General features: G+C 43.3%; 1 protein-coding gene across 1 annotated transcript in view; it reads right to left on the bottom strand.

Moving 5' to 3' along the window:
• The window catches only part of MYOM3 (myomesin 3), a 394,520-nt gene that overhangs the window by 46,307 nt on the left and 325,579 nt on the right, over positions 1–22,634 (bottom strand). Inside the window, exons 25-26 of the mRNA XM_069223954.1 lie at positions 9,657–9,793; positions 3,414–3,558 (exon numbers count right to left, since the gene is read on the bottom strand). Coding sequence (XP_069080055.1) covers positions 3,414–3,558; positions 9,657–9,793 — 282 coding nt within the window. The remainder of the gene's footprint in view (positions 1–3,413; positions 3,559–9,656; positions 9,794–22,634) is intronic.

The raw sequence follows: 22,634 nt of genomic DNA, 5'->3' as shown, positions 1-22,634 counted from the left end.
TGAAAAACAACTTCGTTAAAATGGCTGTGTTGGAATATTCTCCCAAGGATTGCTATGTAATAAAAAAAAGAGGCACGTGATAAGACTATCAAGCAAAACTTTGAGCCAAGCGCCAGTCTAATCCAACCCAATTTACTTTTTGTACATTTGGTTCATTTGTCTCTTTCTCAACAGCAAGTGTATTAAAGTTAGCACTATTTCAAGAGTCGGGTGAAAAGCCAACTCAAAAAATACATACAATGTGGATACCACTGCAGCTGCTCGCTCAACTCAATCCTGTTCACTACATCTTAAAATGCAAGCTAAACATGTTCCATGATCATTTATAGCTTTGATGTAGTGCTACCTACCTGAAGTGTGGAAGGAATGGGTCACACTCTTGCCGTCTGAACTTGCATTTGCACTCTGAACAGGGAAATTAGTGAAGGAATGAGCTTTTGAAGCTGTTGGTTTGCCTTTAACTACAGGCAGGTACCCGGCCTCAATTTGAATGGGCAGGGATCCTTCTGTAGGCAAATGCAGAGAGTGTCTATGCTGGGCTTCTCCAACGAATAGCTCATGAGCTACTGGTAGCTCTAAAGCTATTTACCTATAATTAGAACATTGGAATGTTGGGTGCTCCATTGAAAACAATGGCGTGCTCTGGGCTTCTAATGGTGGGTAGAAGCCTGGAATTCCAACAATCCAATATTTTAGTTCACAGCTGTTGCTGTGAATAAAGGCTTCATGGAGCACAAGGAGATTTCAATCACCTCAGGCTCCATGAGGGCTTTATTTTACTTATTAGAATATTGTTTTACTTAACAGAATGTTCTAATAGCCATATAGCCCTCTGTAGCTGGGCTGCACCGGCATTAAAGTCCTGCTCCCTTGTTAAAGTCCCTTGCCTTTCGCTCGGCCTCTAACATTGGAACAGGCCTTTAATGGCTAGTATAACCCACTACAACAGGCGTTAAGGCTATACTAGCTCCTCCATGTGCAGACCAACTTTTTCTTGGCAGAGTTAATATTTGTATACCACCCTTAAAAGCTTGTGTTGGCGAAGAAATTGTGTGCATTTTCAGAACTCGTAAACTGATCTTTTGAGAAAAATGGGTGAATATCTAAAGTATATTAAATGCTTATATTTGAAAGACAAATCATGCAGCACTAGGGACACGTATTATTAATATTCTTACCTTGGTGCCATGGGCATTACATTTAAGGCTGTTATGTATTACCCATCTAGAGGCATTTCACACTGATAAAGCCTTTTTACATTTTTGCTAGCGACCCTGCCTACTGAACTAAAGTGATCAGTGATGATAACCTTCCATATGGTGACCGCTAATGTAATCTTGACTGGTGTAGTCACTATTATAACTCTAATATTATTAGTAGCTGTGGATGGTTTTCATTGAACATAAGTAGCTTTTGTTACAGAAAAGGTTGGGGATCCCTGGTCTTCGCCCACTTGCGTGGGGATGCGTGAAGGATGCCTAGAGTCCATTCCTCCGCTTCTATGGGCCCCGTAAGGGGGAGCACTGACTTTGTGTCAACTCTGTGTGACGTAAAAGCATTGCACCTCTTGACACCATGTTTACCATTGTGCCAGTTTCTACAATATGAAAATGGTGCAAACGAAAAGAGATTTCTCTTTTGCTAGGGACTATGCCCTCATGAAAACACGAAAACATCCTCATCATGATATACTGGTGCATATTTTGCGCCAGCGTGATCCATATTACAGAGCAGGCCTTACAAGCATCTGGGGCCCCTCAGTAAGTCGAAAGTGTCCTACAGAATCAAACAACCGGTATACACGACTGATGTCCCCTCACATGTCACCAGGGAGGGGGCACTTTCTATGATATAAAAAAAAGTGTTTAACAGACAAATTAAAACGAAAATAAAGAAGAACCGTGTTGCTGTACTTTGTTCTATTATATTTATAACTTTTTTTAAAAATGTATCCACATGCACAAGTAAAGTACTCAATCAAAAGAAAATCTGAGCAACGACGTCTGAGAGCGGAAGGCCAAGCATGCAGCAGAAAGTCAAAAACATTGTAGGAATCTCAGGAAAAGGACTGCTTTCAGATTGTACTGTACTGGATGGACAGTGTTTTCAATGAGTGGATCGGTAGTTAACAGACGATAGATACCCGTGACTCCGAATACTGACTGTCTTAAAGCCAGATCTGGCACACAATAATTTAGAAATAGATGATCGACTCCTGGGGGTGCCAACGAAGTTCTTTGAGGAGGAGGTGGTGAGACTGCACCTTCCAGTGGTGAAGCAAGCAGGTGAGGGCCGGAGCGCCTCTAAGGAGCGGTACTGTGGTCTTAGGGAGACATGGATGCTGAGACTGTGCTCTTAATGTAGAGAAAAACCCAGATGTGTCCTAGGAGCACCATATTAGGGCTTGACTGGTAATCAGAAGTTGCACTGTAGAAATAAGTGTTTAATTAGGTTGATTATTAGGTAGGAGTGATTGTCAAAATAAACTATAACGTGGAATGAAATGTGAAATCTGCAGCAGAGGAATAAGTCTCATGTAGACCTCACTGGCTATATCTCCAGCTTGGATTACATCCCCTGTCGCTCCCTTTGCTGCAGTTTCACCCGGGTCCTAATAGGAATATCCACTTTTGGCATACTGAGCAGAGGTAAATAATGTTTAAATAGATGAACGCACACAATGATTTCATTTCATTTTATTTTTTTGTATGATATTACGCACCTATTTGAATATTAGCTTTAATATTAGTTTTGCACCCCTTAAATCCAGCGCACGACTACACTGATGGAATCATTTTTACTTTTTTTAGGACAGAAGAGTGTTCGTTGAGGTGAGATAGAAGAACTTTGTTTGGCCCCAAGCTTTTTTAAAATTTCGATTCCTGTTAATAATTGTTTCTTTAAAATTAGCCACTCGGAGCTTTGTTGGTATGATTGTAGCGACCATTTTCGAACGGTGAACAGTGCCAGCCCAACATTCACATACCATTATATAACAGGTTCGATATAGAAGCACAGAAAATTAAAATACAAGACATAACGTGCTGGCACAAAATCAGCTTATTGCAATTAATCAAGGAATTCAAGTATTTCTAGGGAATTATGCCGTTGTAAAGTTACAAAACTCACAAGTGTCTTGCTGGGTTACCATTTCGTAAACGTTGTGGCACAAGGTATAAGCATGTTGTCCTGCTTTCCCCGGAATCCAAAATATACAATGTGGCCCACCCAATTCCTACTTCAAAATACACCTGTTTGCCACACAAGGTGGTCTGTGTGGTTCCTGATTAGCAGTATAAACTGGCAACCTTATATTTTTTGATGAATCGGCTACTGCAGGTAAAGGCCACAGCAATGATACAATGTAGGCAAGCGTTTCGCTCTGGACATGATGCATAGATGTGTCAACTTACCGTCACCAGTAAGAGTCAGTGTAAACTGGTTTGCTGCCTTTCCATCCTTCAGCTGAGCCGTGTACGTTCCTTTATCCTTTTCGGTCAAGTTTTGAATGATTACTTCCACCAGTCCATTTTCTCTGTCGAAGTTAATCTTTCGTTCCTGCGTTGGAGGAAATGCATTTAAGTTAACGGCAACATGAAGGCCTAGCTAAGAAGAGTTCACATTCTCACCAGAAAATTAAGAGACCTTTTTTAGCATAATAATGGTGAAAAGTACTTTGACTATACGAGAGGGATTACAATGCCTTTTCCTTCCATAAAATGCGTTAATCCGTGGTGTCTGGGTTGTGTCTGTGGAAGTCCAGTTGTTTGAAAAACTAAAGTACGAGATCTTAAAAAGTAAGTAGACAGCAGACTGGTGTTGAAATAAACAGATGCACATAACACAAAACGAGTGCAGACAGCAACCGAGGCAACATGTGTTTGTTTGGAATGATGTGTTTGCAGCTTGTGAAATTTCTACAAGGTCCGTTTTTTAAAAATTGTGCAAGAATATATCCCATTGTGCATTTAATCAGAATGTAATGGCAGATAAGGACCATTAGGCCCATCTCCTTCATGTGTTAACAACAGTGGCTCTACTTGGTCTCCATCCCTTCGTTATCTATTCTTTTCCGGGGAGGGACGGTAAAGATATCCCTGAGTGGATCAGCGACCCACCAGATGACCCATCTACTCTAAACAGCCCAATAATGAGTGAAGCATCAACCCACGTGGAGCTACCGAGGTAAAGATTCGTAGTAACTCAACTTACTGCTGCACCAACAGCCAGTATCCTGCGGGTGGATCTGTAGAGGGAATATGCTCCAGAGATGGCCCCATCAGTGTAACTGACGGCTGTGATCAGGCTCATCTAAGGATTGGGTGGCCAGGGATAAGGCAAGCGCATCATTAAAGCAATGGGTCACCTTTGAACAATATGGATCGATAGTTGAGCCTACCAACGCCACTCTGGGAATCCAGCTTCCCTACTGGTCCCCCATGGAATGAAACTTTGCATTGTAACGTAATTTGTTGCCTTTTGGATAGAACTGAAGTGTACACCTACAGCATACATGCATACTAAGGCAGAGCTTCTCATTGGAGAAAAATCAGAGAACTCACAAAGCAAGTGATTTCCAAAAACAGATCTTGACTGATGCCCGAATGGCAGTAATAATGAATATGTATTTCTTTTAGTGATATTAAATCAGAGCGTTTTAGATCTGGCGTTGCTGGGTCTCAGATATATTCAACAGTTATCACTTGCACAACAGAGAATGTAGTTACTTTAATCGTAGCTCACCATGATGCTTTTGGTTCCTGGGGTATCAGAGTTCAGAAACAAAGTCATGGTCTACATCTGTATATATCATTACCTAAGTGTGATAAGATGGGTTACATTAGGCTTGTCACAGCTGTTGCCACGGCACCCATTGCCACAGGAGCCAGTTTATCCCCCAGGTGTGCTGAAGATTTGGAGGAGCTTTTTATTCACCAGATTAAATGTTTCCAATTTAGGTAAGCCCACAATCAGGTTATTCTAGGGCATTGATAATCAGTGTATGGCTGTGGTCAAATGCAGCCCCGTAGACCTTTTATGTGGTTTTCCTCGTAAACAGCACCACATGTGCTCCTTAGCAGCACTTCTAATTCTGTTGTCATCCCAGTGAGCCAACGCATTCACTTTAGAGTTCTCAACAGGTTTGTTTTTGGAATTCTACATATAGTAGTAATGTACCAGAGCTACACAGCAGACATGGACAGGATACTTAGCTCAGGGCATGACTTCAAAACAGTTTTCACTGTTGATGCTTCCCATGGTCATAATTTAAAAATGCAAGTTATTTAATTTAGGATTTCTCAACATTTCAATATGTGATGTTATCTTTGCCTCTCTTCCAAAAGATGAAAAAGCTGAAAATGAGGATGTACAAGAGGATGAATATGATTGCCTACAGCTAACAGAATTGTGCTCTATGCCAAAAGCAGATATTCAAGGCAAGATGTACCATTTTTGAGAACTGTCCAATGAAATGTATGAGCAGCATATGCAGTTTGCAAGTTGATATGCATTATGGAGGATTCATACTTATGCAATATAACGTCTATATGACTTTTTGAATTGGTTGCCATTACGAGGGCTTGCTGCATAACCAGTACATTGACTGTTACAATCTACACTGATAGTCAGTACTGGTTTTGAGTAATGCATTATTCTGGCCAGTTGTGGTAACAGTGTGGTTTCATGACTTCAGCTAGGAAACCAATTGACAATGGGACACACACATCCTTCACTTGTTGTATGCTTTGAATTTGCCATTGAAAATAAAGTGGTGAAATGTGCTTCTCATGGACATGGTAGTGACATTGTCACTAAGAGAAATAATTTTGCAGTTGCAAAATATTATGCAACAATTAACACTGCATTGTGCATGGGGACAAATGCACAATGCTTCTGTATCAGAACAAACCTTTGACAAATTGAGAGATATACAAAATGAGATGTCAGATGGGAAAATGTAAACAGGATGAGAAAGACCTTTTGAAATACAGTGATGGAAGGTTTGTCCTGCCAGATTCACTGCTACTGCAGATGGTGAGAGGTTTTCACTGACTTATATATGTGAAACGTCACAGGATGGTGAGGCTATTTAATACTTACTGGTTCAACCCTCATTTAAGAAAACTGATGGAAGACCATTGTCAGAGATGTATAATGTGTCAGAAAATTAATGATGAAAAGAAAACCTAGTTAATAATAAGTCATGTAAGGAAAACAGCAGATCCCTTCAGTAGGCTACATGTAAAAGGTTAAGGTAGACATTGGTTATAATTTGTCTGTTTTTGAAGTGGATTGAGGCATATCCAACAAGGAGGTGTAATACACTAACAGATGTACAATTATTACTACTGAAGGCGTTGATCCTTAAATTTGGAAAACCAACATCCATTGAGTTAGAAAAGAGAGGATAATTAGAAATGAAATCACAGGAATTCTCTGTGCTGCACTGAAGATCAGTCAAGTTCATTGTAGCTGTCAGCCATAAGTGTCAGGCGTGGTGGAGCTATACAATATTATCCTTAAAACACGCTTGCACAAGTGCGTGCTTCAATTTCTCTGAAACAAATACACTTCTACTAGTGTTGTTAAGCATGAGATGTCATGAGTATGAGAAACTGGAATTGAGTGCCCATAAGTTGCTCATGAGAATGGCAATGAGATGTTCAGGTATTCCCTGTGAAGCTTTGCAAAAAGAAAGAGAAAATATAATAAAATTAGTTTTTAAAAATACATTGGTTTGGTTCAGTTAGCATAACCCGGCCACCCTAGGACACATTACTGAAAGTGCTTGTATAAATGTTGTGCGCAGTCATTGATATTCCTTGATTTTCAGATAAAAAACATTGAAATTCAGCTACCTTCATGGTGTTTCTGTATGTGCAAAAGTATAATTTCTAGCTTCCTTAGCCAAGAGATGTATTTGACACATTATGAGGTTAATGTGTTAAACCTCTGTTGCTATGTTGGTTGTTATGAATGTGACGAACAGTTAATTGTATTAAGTTGCATTTCTTATGTTTCTATCCAATGAAAATCTTTGGCAAGTAGGTGTTTTGGATATTAGCAGACTGATTGGTTCACTGTGCAAGTAACATTTTAGTACCGCATTTCAAAATAATGCCATACTATTATACTGTGTACTATCTTTGTCTATCCATTGTTAAGGTTCTGCAAACATTGTGTTCTTATGATTTTTTTGCTTTAGACTTTTACAAGTTTCGCCTTTGACATTCAGACATTTTAGACTTATGATATTGTTATATTTTGCATTGCACATTTTTAGAGTGTTGTTTTTATTTTAGAGAGTGTCACTGCTCATATTAGCATATTTCTCTGCTAGCTCTGTTCAGAACAGAGAGAACTGATGTTTATTTCTATATACTGATGGCTAGACAGATGTGGTTCTATGTACTTAGGGCTTAATGTTATGATGTGACTCATGTTAATTTCCTATCTATGTTTAACTTTTTTTCTTTACTTTTGAATAAATCTGTGAAATTGAAAACTGAGGAAACTTCCTCTAGTGGTTTGGGTTGAGTATTCGAGCACTGGATTCTCCCTTTTCAGCAGATCGACCCTCCCAAATGTTAATTGGGTTGCAGTGTCAACAAGGGTAAAGGAACAGTTATTACAAAGGTGCGTTGGGTGAAATGTGCTTTGAAAGAATTAATATTCAAATCAAATGTTGGTGTGAACCACAAACCAACATTTCAAGTGGTATTTGCAACCTATTATGTTTTGTGTAATGGAATGGATTGCATCTACTTTAAAATGTGTGAGTGCCATTGAAGCATGAAGCGCTAAGAGAGATTAAATTAAAGGGGACCTATCATCTTACATCTCTTTATCCCTGAAAATGGTTAGACACCCATTTCAAGTTAAGAACTGGAATCTTCTGATTGTGATGTTGAATTGGCATCCTGCGGTAGATGGGCTATTGATTAAAGTAACATGTGGTTGTCCTTTCGCCAAACAGAAATCTGACCTCTCATCTAATTATCACCTTTGTACTGTTGTCAATTAAAATAATTGTTCTGACCCTGACAGTGAAACTTTCATTTAAAATATACAGAAATGAAAACACAATTGAAAATATTGATGTTAGTTTTTTTAAACACATATTTTATTGCAGTTTTAGGAAGCATCATATATTATGTACCAGTCATTTGTGATAATAGTACAGTGTACAATCATTCTGAATATGCAACAGTATGCAGTGCGGAGACACATCATACAAGAGGGGGCAATAATTGTCATATGGCCGTGGACAAAATCTTAGAGGTCCTTGTACCAGGCACTCCTGTACAATGATGCAATGCAATTGATCTTGGATTGCACCTTTTTTAAAATTTTATTGTATTTATTTTATTTTAATTTAATTATTTCATCACATTACAAATTTGGTTGCACATGTATCACTTCCCTCAGCTGGTCAACTTGACATTATACATCAGCAATGTTGGAAGAGTGGGTGTGATAATTATTTGAAAAGGATTTGCTCTGTTCAGAAAGAAGAAAATCTTATTTCGCATGTGGCAACATTATCAATTAGAAATGATTGTATTTACTTTATTGCAATTTGATTGTGGCATCAACATACAAGTTAAGTTGGAAATGTATCACTTGCCTCAGCTGGTCCACTTGATACTATAGTTTCAGCAATGCTAGGAGAATGGGTGTGGTAATGAAATCAAGGCTTGGTGAAAATGTGGGGTCACATTTGTGGGCTCACTGAATTCCTGCTTTAGACTGGAACAGTCGTGATCAATTTTTATATGTATGGGCCTAGTATGTGCCACTCCCAGTTGTGTTCTGACAGCACTATTAGAGCTTTATTTTGGCTAGTTCAGTGGAGAGGTTGATTAACAAGTCTAAGACCTCTGGGATAAAGGGGACAAACAGGATTCCAATGGGCGATACCAGATATGATGTCTAAGTCTGAACAGGCTACATACCCTCCTGTTTAATCAAGACCTTGGCCCTCATTGTGAGTCACCCGGTAATTGGTATAAGATTTATAACACCTTATAAAATTGATTCATCTCAGTCAGAATATAAAGGGGGCATTGAATACCACCCATTACACACTTTTGGGGAATAACATGAGGCTTTTGGAGCCTATTGCACCCAAGTGTGCATGTTCTGGTAAATACTAGATTTTTTTCCCTCCATAAATATCATAAGGCTTGACCTCATGATGTTTGGCACAATACTCATAACTGTATAATGCAATAGCAGGAGCTACTGCACTTATGGCAATTAACTGGATTGCTCGTAATGAGGGCCATTACATTAACAATTATCCCTGATTATAACTGATAACATTTTCCTTCTTACAACCATCAGCAAGGCAATTTACTAATGGTTCTATATCTGCCTCTCTCTTTCTCTCTATTTCTCTTTCTTTCTCTCTCTCGCTCTGTTTAACTGCTAATATGAATCATGGTGGCACCCATCTTTCCTGCCTGATGCTTGGTCTTCTTCTCTGCACTTGGTAATGGATGCACTTCTGTAAACTATTCTACACTAAAAAATGGTATCTTAATTGATATTCTCAAACACCTTCACTTTTTATAGATTTCAGCCAATCCACATATTTGGTAGCATGAAGTATTCTTTATAATGATACATTGATGAATCAGAATTACACCCACCGGAGTGCTTGTGATCTCCTCGTTGTTGAAGATTAGATGTAATTCTGCTTCCGGTGACAATTCCTCCACCTCAAGCCAAAGTCGCACCTCCCCTTTCTCCAAAACCTCCACATTCCATCCCGATATCAGCTCAATCTCTGGAACAAACAGAGGATAGAGTCACAGATTACATTATGATATGAACTTTTCACCCCACTCCGGACAACAACTGGCTTTGTTTAATCAGTTTTTCAATACATATGAACAGTCTTCAAACCCTTCACAGCTGCATGTGGTCAAGCCAGTTAAAAACACTTTAGTACAGCTATCCAAAGATAAGTTGATCAATGTAAGATCAGAAATACAATTCCCGGGAGTCAGGAATCATTAAAATCTTTTATCAGTGGGATTTGACCCAGTGGGACAGGACTCAGTAATTTTTTCTTGTCTATTAAGTGCCAACAAATAGGATGACAATCAAATGAAACTGAAGGGTGGTGGTCTAATAGTACCAGTGGGTCACTCATTTCACTACAGTTAATTTTCTCCCATGTTGAAAATTACCCCCTACTAGTGAAAGAGTGTGCAAAGGATGTTTTAGAAAGAGGTGGCGCTAACTTCATCAAGTCTGTAGAAAGTCATTCATGAAGGACACATTGAATCATAAAAAACACTGAAATGTAAAAAGTACTTTGATTACTAGTAAAACACATATTCGATCAGTCCTTTAAAAAAATAGTTGGAATGAGTTCACTTCGGAATAGTAATCTGACGAGAAGGCCTTCCATTTGGAATTTTATGCAATGGTTTGTTCCTTCAGATGTTGTGTGTGGTTTAATTTTTTTATTAAGATTTTACAACTTAATATCAAACATAACACATCACAATATTGACATTGTCATTATCATATGCCCTTTTTGATTAGATAAAAGTGCCATGGCAATGTATACTTTCTTGTAACTGTTATATAGTTATTCAAATTTATCACAGGCTAATTTGGATTCTCATCAGTCTCAGCACACATACACAAGTACTGCACTGCAAGCCTCCTGAACAGCTATCTTGAAATCAGCATACAATGACATTTGAGAGCTTTATACTGTAATTCTCTCTTTTCTCACTGCAACACTGTTCCTCTATTCTTATCATTTGATTACCTGACAACTGTTGGTTGTACAGAAGCTCCTGGAGGTGGCCGCGGAGCTAGTGATCGATACGCTCTTTCCATAATTAGAAGTTTAAATAAACGGCCAGTGCTAGCGGGCGAGATCAGCATATTTTCAACTAAGGTTTCCATTTTGCCAGTATCTGTGGATTTAGCCACACCTTTAATATGTAAATTATTTCTCGAGGTCCTCATTTTTGGCTTTTATTAGGACAACCCTTTGCTCTTTTTTAGTAGTTTTACTTTGTTGCTGTTTTGAGTGTCTCCCACTGTAGCTAGTCTCTTTTCGTTTCTGTTTAGACTGTCCTCATGCCTATTCATTATTGAGGCTATATTGTCCATGTGAAGGTTGAGCACATAGATCTTTTTTGTCTTTAGATACCAGGCTTGCCTGCACATGAGTGCTTTCATCCCAGAATCATTATTTTCTCCTCACTGTTCTTTGGCTTTCAAAGTCGATGGCACAGTCTTTGCACCTGGGTGTTTGCTTGCGCACTGGGTCTCAAAAGAAATTCTTGGGGGTCCCTGATTAGGCCCAGGCAGTAAACTCTGCTCCGCCGGTGTAATTTGTGGAGTTTTGCTACTCCCCGCTCTCCTTGGAACATGGAGTTCGGCAAAAACTCCACTAACTGCTGCATAGAAGAGATTACTGGAGCCCACCTTGCTTTATGCAGGTTCTAGGGTTGGCTTCCCCTATCCCTGCACTCTGCATTCTTGAATCCTGTCTATTGTAATGCGAGCTTTGCCCCACAATCTGTATTCTGAAGTCCTATCCATTGGCTAGCCTGTATGGGATTTTCATCATGCACATTCTGGGACACCCCTTCCCGCTCTGCCATGCATTGTTGCTTCTCAGTCCCTCAGAGACGCTGGTGGCTGTAGATGGTGCACAGCTCTTGGTGGCGGTTTCCTGCGCAGCCCGGCACTGGTTGGTGACTGCCTGTACCCTGGACCCAGGTGGTGACTTTGCTGCAGGTCCCAGGAGCAGTGCCCGGATATGAAGTGGCTTTGCAGGTGTCAGCAGCCATTCGGACCAACCAGTGGCATTAGAGAGATGCGCTGGGAGCGGCAGGGGAGCAGGTGAGATTTCCGATCCCAAGGATCTCAGACAGACCTAACCTCAGAACCTGAATACACCCCAGGCTAACCAATTAAGATAGGTATTTTGATTTAAGTGGTAATTTTGTACAGAGAACACAGGGGCCCTTAGTATTTCACTCTCAAGAGGGATGTGAACTGCGTCTGCATTATTATATTTGTTCAGGGTGCAATGGAAACCTGACTTTCGGGATCTAGCAGCGAAACGCTGTAGCATGTTTGCAAATGTCAAATTTATGTATTACCTTTTGTAGTCCCTTGTTTAAACCAGAAATTTGATTTCCTGGCAATCCGAGACCTGTGGTGTTAAATGATGGTGGAGTGTTGTCTCCCTTTGATCAGTAAAGTTCTCTGTCCTTGGTAACTTGTGGCTTATTGTGTACCCCCACGGCTCCCACCTCAGCCTCTAGAAAAATATGTCTGCTCCTAATACTTGTGTGTGTTTGTGCCATATGTAGGATCGCATGGGCAACGTGATTGTACTGGACTGAAATAAGGCACACCCAGCCTGGTTGGGGTCAAAAAGGGAACTGCGTCAACGCAGCCCTAACTTTATTAAGAGACCTCGTTCCGCCCTGCGTCAGGACGTGCGGAACCTGGTCCCAGCAAAAGGGAGAGCCCGGGTGTCTCTCTACATTCCTCCCATGTTTTACTTCACATAGAAAAGAATGAAAGAATGCAAGAAAACTAGAAACACAAAAAATGAAACATAACGGACTAAAAACAGAACAGATGCAAAAGAACCAAAGTCTCGGGGGGGACAACACCCCTCTATCAAACAGGCAGCGAAACCTTTACGTCACTCCTCAGGTATCCACGGTACACACAAAGTCTCGAAGCTGACTGTTCGGCACCGGGTTGGGACGCAGATGATAGTGTCCACCTCGAGGAACTGACTGTCCCCGGCCACCACTTTCAACTGGCGATTGTTGTATACGGGGTGTCTCCACCAGAGTCCCCTCGGCCTGCACCTCCTCCGCTGGTGACTCACCCAACAAGTCCTCACTTTCTGCCTCCTCCTCAGATGGAATCGCAGCCCCTGCCTTCCTGAAGTGTGATACATCCCTGGTTACCCTCTGCTGGCCTCGAGCAGCTGTTATCATGGTACCCCGGACACTGACAACCTGCCACCGTTCAGGCTCAAATGGAGTTTGGATTTTTCCCCCTGGTCAGTGATTCTTCACTACAACCATATCTCCTTCCTGCAAACCCCTGTATCGACAGCGTCTCCGTTCAGTGGCTTTCCGATTGGTGTGTTCTCTGCTGAGTGGCTTCAACATCCAGCTCTGGTGGTATCCACTGAGGACCTGAAGGGATACAATCTTGCGGCGGAGTTTTAAACATCAGGGCAGCCGGGGCACACCCTGTAGTGCTATGAGGGGTCTGGCGATAAGCACTCAAAAAATCTTGTAGACATTTCTCACTGTCTTCTCTTTGATCAACCCCTATTCTAAGGGCACGGTTTAGAGTTCGCATAAACCTTTCTACATCCCCATTCGCCTGGGGCCAATAGGGCATGACCCTGCGATGACGTATAGCTAAACTATCAAGGTAAGACCGAAACTCCTGTCCTTGGAAGGGAGTGCCATTGTCTGTTCTAACTTCATCCGGGAGGCCAAACATGGCAAAAGTTTTCTGAAGCACTGGCCTTACATTCTCAAATGCCGTGGAAGATACAACGTCAACAACCGGGAACTTGGTGTAAGAGTCAATGAGAACAACATATAGCCTCCCATCCGGAAAGCTCCCAAAGTCCATGCTCACTTTAGTCCATGGCTTCAGACTAGCTGGCTCAGTGATCACGGGACAACAGGGTGGTTCCCCTGAGGTGATTACACAGGAATGGCATTTTCCTACCAACTCATCCACTCGACTTTCCATGCCAGGGAACCATACCATGGCCCGCAATCTTGCTTTAGTCTTTGCAGCGCCCTGATGGCCTTGATGTGCTAGCTCCACTACTTTGGCCCATAAACTTTAAGGCAGCACAATTCTCCTTCCTCGCAGTATCAGTCCATGCCCATCTGTGGTTAATTCATCTCGCACCCTCCACATCCCTTGCATTGCGGCTTTACATTCATGATTAGCCACGTTAGTCTTTTCCAGGAAGAGCTTTAATTTCCTGTGATCAAGTGCTTCTTTGACCTGGGGAGCGTTGAATCCCCTTTTGTGGCGTCTACAATGTCTCCTACACTCAGGGCATTAGGGCATGCCGACTGCACCACCATATTGACAAATATTTCTGTGTTCTCTTCATCTTTCCCTTGAGAGTTATCAGGTGTGGTTATAGACAGGTGACGAGACAAATAATCTGCCGGGTTGTTCACTCCAGGGCGGTAGACAACAGTAAACCGGTACGGTTGCAGCAGAACAGTCCATCGTTCGATGCGCAGGGGCGCCAGGCGAGGACAACCTGCAAACAGTGCGACTAACGGCTTGTGATCGGTCACCACCTGAAATTCTTGTCCATAGAGATACAGGTGAAAATGCTTGCACGCCCACCGAATCGCCAAGGCCTCTCGTTCTATTTGGGCATATCGTGTTTCGACCGACGACAATGCTCTACTGGCATATGCAACCGGAACCCACTCCTGCGGGTTCTGCTCCTGTAGAAGAACAGCACCCAGCCCTACTGGACTTGCATCTACCACCACCTCCGTTCGTCTGCGAGGGTTAAAATACGCCGTTGTTGACTTGTCCAGTAAAGCAGTCTTGATGTCAGCAAATGCTTTGTCTGCCATCGGGCTCCACTCCCACTGATGCCCAGTTTTCGTGAGCTGCCTGAGAGGTTCTGCCATGGTTGCCAGCTGTGGGATAAATCTGCCACAATAGGTTGCCATACCCAGGAAGCTTCTCACTTCTGTGGTGTTTCTCGGAATTGTAGCTTGACGGATAGCATCCGCTTTTCGAGGGTCCACTTGTAGACCATCCTTTGAAAACACATAGCCAAAAAACTCTACTGACGTCTGATAGAACGCACACTTTTTCTTGTGGAGCGTTTGTCCAGCCTCCGATAACCTCTGCAGTGTAGCTCTCAAGTGTCGATGGTGATCTTCACGGGTTTTGGAGTAGATGAGAATGTCGTCACTCAGATTGATTACCCCTTGTAGTCCTGAGAGTGTCTCCCTAATCACATTCTGGAATACTTCAGCGGCCGAGGATACCCCAAAGCTTAGTCTCTTGTATTGCCTAAGTCCCACATGCGTTGAAAAAGTAGTGATGTTTCTACTATCAGGCTCCAATTCCAGCTGATGATACCCAGCATTAAGATCTAATTTCGAGAACCACTGGGCACCATTCAGATCCGCTATGATATCATCCATCGTAGGCGTTATGTGGCGCTCTCTTTTAATAGCTTTATTGGGTAAGCGCATATCGACACACAAACGGATGGCGCCAGGTTGCTTGGGTTTTGGTGCTATCACCAACGGTGACACCCACGGTGTGGGCCCATCTACCTTCTCAATTACTCCTTGATCTTCCAGCAACTGTAGTTCCTTCTCCACAGCTGGTCATAGGTGAAAAGGAACACGTCTGTGTCTGAGGGCCACAGCGTAACTCTATGATCTATATGTAACTTGACCCTTTTACCTTTGAGTCGCCCTAGACCTTCAAAGAGCTGTGGAAACTCGTTGATTAAACGTTCAGCGTGGGAGTCATACACTTGTCTAGCAAAAAATACCAGTTCAAGCTCTTCCGTGGTGTGACAGCCTAACAGCGTACCTCGATCTCCAGCCACCACATAGAATCTTGCTTGCGTTGATGCCTGCCCGCTGGACACCGACACCTCCACAGTGCCCCTCAGAGGCATTGGTTTCCTGCCCCCATAGTTGTAAATTCTCGTGTTAGTTGGGGTAAGCGACGGTGCTGGGGTCAGCTGCCTGAAGAGAGTCTCGTCCATCACATTCACTGATGCCCCAGTATCTATGAGTACTGTTTCCGACCTGCCGTTGATCCGGACATTGCTCATGGGTGAAGGTCGTTTATTTTGTTGCCTCCCACCGGTGAACGAGATCACAAAGATGTCCTCCTCTTCGTCTTCTTCAAAGACTGGGGTCCTCTGAGTGGTGGTGTCACCAGAATCATCAGTTTCTTTAGTCACACTTCTGATTTTTGTGTCTCTTGCCTTCTGGTTCCCTTGCCATCCTTGACCAGACCGACATACTTTCGCAAAGTGGTTATCTTTGCCACATTTGATGCATGTTTTCCCTTTCGCAGGGCACACCATTGATGGTTTGTGATCATATCCACAGCTTCGGCAGGTGCGTGCGTTTTGTCTGCCGGAGTTCCCCTTTTGTCCTGGTGGTTGACGGGTTTGGATGGCCTCTACCTGCTCTTCCTTCACTTGGACTGGACGCGTATTTGACGCAGCGGCCAGTGATTGTCCTCTTACTGCTGCCATGGCATCTGCATGCACTGCTGATAGTTCATGTGATCGTGCCAAAACCAGGATGTCATCAAGGGGCATGCCTTGCTGGCGAAGAATGAGTTTCCTTAGTGCGTTCGACCGGCATCCCTGAATGATCTGTGCCCTAATCTCTTCCTGTTGATTAAGGCCTATGCACGAGCTTGCTAGCTTTCTCAGTCTGGCATAGAACATATCCATTGACTCAGCATCTGTTTGCTGAGCCTGCCGAAGTTTGAAGCGTTCAAAATCTGAGTTCAGCTGTGGTTCAAAATGTTTGTTCAGGGCTTCCACCGCTGCATTGAAATCCGCCTTATCTCCTGTATTTGGGAGTGCGTCAAACAGCTCTTGCAGTTCATCTCCCCCATGAGCAACACAAGAGATCTGCGCACAGCCCCATCAGTCTCATGAGTGGCGCAAAAGTAATTTTCTAATCGGTTTAACCACAGGCACCATCTTGGGGATGCTGTGGCCGGATCAACCAGTTGGCTGAACGAGGGCAGCGCAGTGACTGAGGAGTGGGCACTTGCGCCTGCTTGCACGGGCACTTGGAGGTTTTCTTGTGGTGGGGCACTCATGATGCCCTTAGTTATGTGGGTGCTTTTGCCATTATGACCACTGTTGAGTATTATCTTCCCTTTTTTTTTTCTTTCAGGGAGTGTCTCTTTTATATTTTCTCCTTTGTATTCCTACCTTCCCCTTCTTGTCTCTTTTGTTTGGGGCTTTTCTTTTGCTGGGGTCTCCGCCCTTCTTCTGCTTATTTTTATTTTATTTATTTCTCTGTTTGTTCTTATTTGTTTATATATTTATATATATATATTTTTTTTGGATTCTCCTTTTTTTTCTTTTTTTTCTCTCTCTCTTAGGGCACCCTGCCCTTTCTTCTTGCTTCTACGGGGCTCCCGCCTCTCCGGCTCTTCAGCTGCGTTCCCCTCCCTGGGGAACACAGCCTGAGCGTCGCGTTGCTGAGCGATGGGGCGCGCACGTGTGCAAATGCGCACCGCCCCCACTCAGTGTTGCCGGCTTCAGCGGAGGCGCCGCTACTCAGCAAGCACCGGAGGTAAGCTGCCTCCTCCTCGTTTTGGTTGCCGCGCCGTGGCAGGGTTCACTTTGTGTCTTTTGGCGCGTGCAGGGCTCTGTGTGGCGCCGGGTTTTCCTTTCACCCCGTGGTCGCCGCATGCCGCTCAGGACACGGCGGGGCACAGTGGGGCGCCGGGCTTCTCCTCGTTCACTTGGTTGCTGCACGCCGTTTAGGACGCGGCAGAGCACAGTGGGGCGCAGGGCACCGCTGGGGAAGGCGGGGCGGCGTACCTGTAATATTGAGTGCCGAGCGCCTCTTCCACCCTCTTTCACCGGTCCACGTGTCCTTGCGCACTCTTCTTGCACCGCACTAAGTCGTGGGGTCGGACGCGATTTCCGCCTTCTTCTTATATATTTTTTTTTTGTGCTCAGGGTCGTTTAGGTGCGACGCGGAGAATGAATCCCGCTCGTCGCCATTGTAGGATCGCATGGGCAATGTGACTGTACTGGACTGAAATAAGGCACACCCAGCCTGGTTGGGGTCAAAAAGGGAACTGCATCAACGCAGCCCTAACTTTATTGGGAGACCTCGATTCCGCCCTGCGTCAGGACGTGTGGAACCTGGTCCCAGCAAAAGGGAGAGCCCGGGTGGCTCTCTACACTATACACTTACTTGTCCTATTATGTGGTTAGTGCGGCATGACCCGACAAACATGCCTGGTTCTTTCTTTACAGAAACAAAATGTATCTACTGGATGTTATGTATTCTGTCCAGACTTCCCCTGTCATTGAGCTGTGCCCAAATAGGGCTGCGAGATGCATGTGAACAGTATTGAGCACGACTACCACCTCTCATGTACATTGCGTCACAAACACCACTGAGGTGTCGCCATCTTAAAGTGTCCATTTATGGTGTTTCATGGGTGTGACCAGAGGTTTTTTTATGTGTGGTATATGGGAATTATAAGGGTGGGTGGAATTCCACTGAGTTTTTATGTAGCTCCGCGAAATTCTGTGGAGTGAACCTGAGTGAACATGAGTTCCACCCACCCCTATCAGTGATCATTCCTCTTTTATCAGAGGGAAGGTATGGCAAATAGTGAGAGAGTTGTTAAAATGTACATCGGTCCGTGCTGGTTTTTGGAGATTCCCTCAGTAAGCCGATGTGGTGATGTGATGTCGCACAGGGGTATGGTCCTCCCTGCACCCCAACTACTAAGGCAGCAACAAGCCCAGGCACCCAGGTCCCAAAAGCAATATCAACTAGAGTTGGGCGATAAATTTTGCTCTGCCGGTGGAGTTGGCAGAACTTTGACCACTCTGTGTTACGCTTGTAATCCAGAGTTCTGGTCCAATTCTGCCAACCACCGTGTGGCAGAGATTTTTCTCATGCAAGACTCACAAACTGTAAGATGGCAAGCATGAGCTAGAACTGGTGCCCCCTAGCATGATTTTCGGGAGTTAGAAGGGCACCTGGAGAGATTTTCCCAGTGCATTCGGTTGCAGGCATTCGCAACCGTTTGTGATGAGAAAGCTGGCACTCAAGTAGAAAATCTACTTGAGTGGTTGGCAAACCAACTTGAGAAGCAGCACCTTCTGGCACACTGTGTGGTGCTGAACAAGCTTCCAGCACTAGAAATCAGCATGAGCCGTGCGATGCCCCGATTTTCACTTGTTCGCGGAATCTTGCAGAGTTTTCATGTAACTCCGTGGAATTCTTTAAAGTGAACTTAAGTGAGTTCCACCCACCCCCACTATCAACCTTTAACCATGCAGATTATGGCACCCACAACACCCTGTTAAGGTCAGCATGTCCAATCCTATCCCCTATGTCCTCTCTCTAGTTGTTGATGCATTGCCACTTATGGATGCAGAGAAGTGGGGAGGGCACTCCGGTGGCATGACCTCATGTAGATCGCCTCTAGGAACCAAAACCAAAATTGGGAGCCCAGTTATATAAATAGTTGCTTTGATGTTGTCCCTGCCTCTCGCGAGCAGTGCTGCCTTGTTCCAGAGTGTCAGAGTTGTGCTCAGTCCCTGGGTCAAATGTTATTGCCCACCTTTTGCCTATGGAGTGCTTAATATCTTAGCTTGTTTCAGCCATCATGCATGAGCCCCAGTTTTAGCTACCATGGTGGTGCTGCAGGGCGCTTTTGGTTAGGTGGGCAGTGCGATATGGTCTCTGTCATCAATGTAGGTGCCATAATTCCCATCTGCATTTGAGCATCATGAGCTCTCCACTCCCCATTTCACGCATGTGCTCATGTATATGATCTCTCAGTTTCAAATGTTTACATCTCCACCTTGGGAGAGGCAGCCGCTTCAGTGCTGCAGTTTGCAGAAGGACAACCTGCACCCTGTATAACATTAGGTAGCACTGATGATTACAGCAGGGTCTCCTACTAGAGTATGGTCCCCATTCCGAACATCAAGCAGTTGGTGCTGCCATCTTTTCGGCTGCAGCAGTGGTTTGCTCTGCAACTTCAGGTTGTTAGCTGTTGTCAGACCTGCACTCTGCCATATGTCCTAGAGTTCCTATCTCTCAGTGTCTCTTACTCCATGACCCATGACCACAGACAATGCCTCAAATGTGCTTTTTCAAAGCTGATCTGTACCCACGGCCGGAGGAATTGGCATACTAAACAGCCATCTTGGTCACCACGCAAACCACTTAGGTGTTATGTGTAGGCATTATAGGTGATAAAGAGAAAGGATGCTGTTGATGGTGTTTATGACTAAACAAACATACCACAAACAGTATGAGTCTTTGAATCCTGAGTTACTTGTTCAATTTTTTACTCCAATGATCAATGAACTTTGTCTTAAATAATTCTCTTCTGTACCGCCCTAGGTCTAGATGATGCAGTAACTGTTTGCAAAATACTGGCTGCAAATTGCGATCAGTATTTTCACAACAAGCAAATATTTTTAAAAACTGACTTATGTATTGAGTTCAGCCTAAAATTTCTGACTCATATTGGATCACAATCTGACCTACCTCATAAATATTAATGAAGTAGATAGCAAACTGCAACTCAATATCATTGGAGGCCATCACAGAAGTGGTGGCCTGCAGGGGTTAGAATACCACCATGACTGTGATTGTTTTTAGGTAAAGCAAATTTTTATTTTTAAATGCAGTCCATTTTTCTTTAAGGAAAAGGGGATGCATTTAATAAAATGTTTTTTTAAGTTTGTTTAAGAGTTAGCATGGGCACATCCACTATTGCCTACTCTTCCACAGATTTTTTTATATCCCCTTAGTTCCCTTTTCCCCTTTGTGAATGTAAAAAGAAAAAACAACTGATACATAAGATACTGATGTGGTATTTGAAGGGGATGCCTAATGCATGCTCCTGCCAGATACAACATCAGAAATCATTTGGAATCGATTTTTGTAGTCAGAAGTTTTCTGATTCCTAAAATGGTATGAGTACTAGTAAAAAACATTTTAACAGTCATGAAAACTGAATTGAAGTGTTTGAGGCAGTTAAAATTCTTGTACATCTGACCCTTAATTCCTACCATGACTCTACAAGTAAAGCTTGGATTTCCTTGGCACGCACAATTTCGCTGAGTTAGTTTTGCATGTGATGGCACCTGTAGGTCAGCCTAACTAAGCAATGAGAACATGAGACACTCATTCCCTTGAGTAGCAGATTGTTACTGTATTTATGCCTAATAATTTGATTGTGCCTTGTACCTGAGGTCCTTTAAACCTAAGTTATCGTGTCTCCCTATCTTCCTTTTCATCTATCCCTTAGGAAAAAACTCCTGTTCTCCGTGGTTAATGAAGTTTTATCCCCATTCAGTCAAACCTTTTTGTAACCAACATTAGAAAATAAACTATGTTCAAATCGGAGCAGTGTGGTTGTTAACTACTGTTGCTGGGCCATTTTCAAATGTCAAACACAACAACCCTTATGCTGAAGCCCTACCTTCCTCCTGCAATCAAACTCTCCCTTCAACCTTTAGGCTCCTCTTTCCCATGCTCTCACTCACAGTCGTTGTAACCGGTATTCAGAACCCCTCCCATATTCACTGTTGGTAACAATCTAACCTCTGAATTGTAGTTAGCGGGGCTTTCTGCGTCTTCTAAACCAACCCCTGTATAATTCAAATATGCAAACACACGTATTCTCCCAATGTTACCCCAATATTATATCTCCTTACAAGCACCTAATTCCATTGTGGGAGTCCTGAAAATGTATGTTCTAAAAAAGAAGTTGATAACCTGGCAAATGGATGGAATAAAATGAATAATTATGAATAAAAGCCATTTACATGGTGAGAACTATCAAGGAATTGAAGGTGCATCTTCTACAAGTTTACCCCTCTAAAGAGAACGTATTGCCAATGCAAATCAATTTTTAACAACTTTCAACATTTTTATGAGAGTAGTCTAAACCACATTGTTGGTACTTAAAATTCCCAAATAATATTTGTGTTTCTTCTGATTTTGAGAAGTAATGGATTTCTTGGATAAGATTTTTTTTTCTTAATTTTGCTCTTGTGCCATAATAGGTAAACCTGGTCCATTATATACTATCATTTATCACTGCTATTTCCTTGTCCAACTCATTATACCTCCTGGGTTATTGGGTACAGTCATTTTTGTCTAGACCACCGTGTGTGATAGCCAGTGCTGGGATAGACAGGCTCGGCCAGTCCTTTGGGGCTGTTGGGCCATGTCTCCCCCCCCCCCACCTTTTGCCCCTCATGAAGAGTGTCTGTCAGGCTGAACGAAGGTCAGCCTGACAGACACTGTTCTTGTTCAGGTCAGGCAGCCAGGAGCAGACATGCACGATTTGCGCAGACTCCTAGATGCCTGAGCTGAACTTTTCTGGGCTGAGGAGGTCACAGCTCCTATGGGCGTGACATCCTTGGCTCAGCAAAGGTGCCTGGAGGCCCTCCCCTGGGTGACGAGGAAAGTGTCACCAATTGACTTTGACCTGGGCGCTTCAGGTTTAAACCCTGAAGCGCCCAGGGCGAGTGTCAATCAGTGACACTTCGTCACAGAGTGGGGTGGGGTCAGCAGTCTCACTGACCCCATCCCTCTCTGTGACGAGGCTGTGACTGCTGCCTTCCCTCATTGGCTGACGTTAGGGAAGGCAGCAGTCCCAACCCTCCTGGGACCTCCGAGGCTGAAGGAAAGTGTGTGTGTTTGTGAAAGAATGAGTGTGTGTGATCTTTTAAAATGAATGTTTGGTGCGTGCGTGCATATTTGAAGGTTATGAGTGTTGTTAATGGATATGCGTGTGTGTGTTTGAAAGAATGAGTATGTATGTGCTTTCCACCCGCCCCCTTCCTC

Source organism: Pleurodeles waltl, chromosome 3_1, assembly GCF_031143425.1.
Source record: "Pleurodeles waltl isolate 20211129_DDA chromosome 3_1, aPleWal1.hap1.20221129, whole genome shotgun sequence".
Classification (NCBI taxonomy): domain Eukaryota; kingdom Metazoa; phylum Chordata; class Amphibia; order Caudata; family Salamandridae; genus Pleurodeles; species Pleurodeles waltl.
The sequence above is the reverse complement of the archived record's forward strand: the minus strand, read 5'-3'. Positions and strand labels throughout refer to the sequence as shown.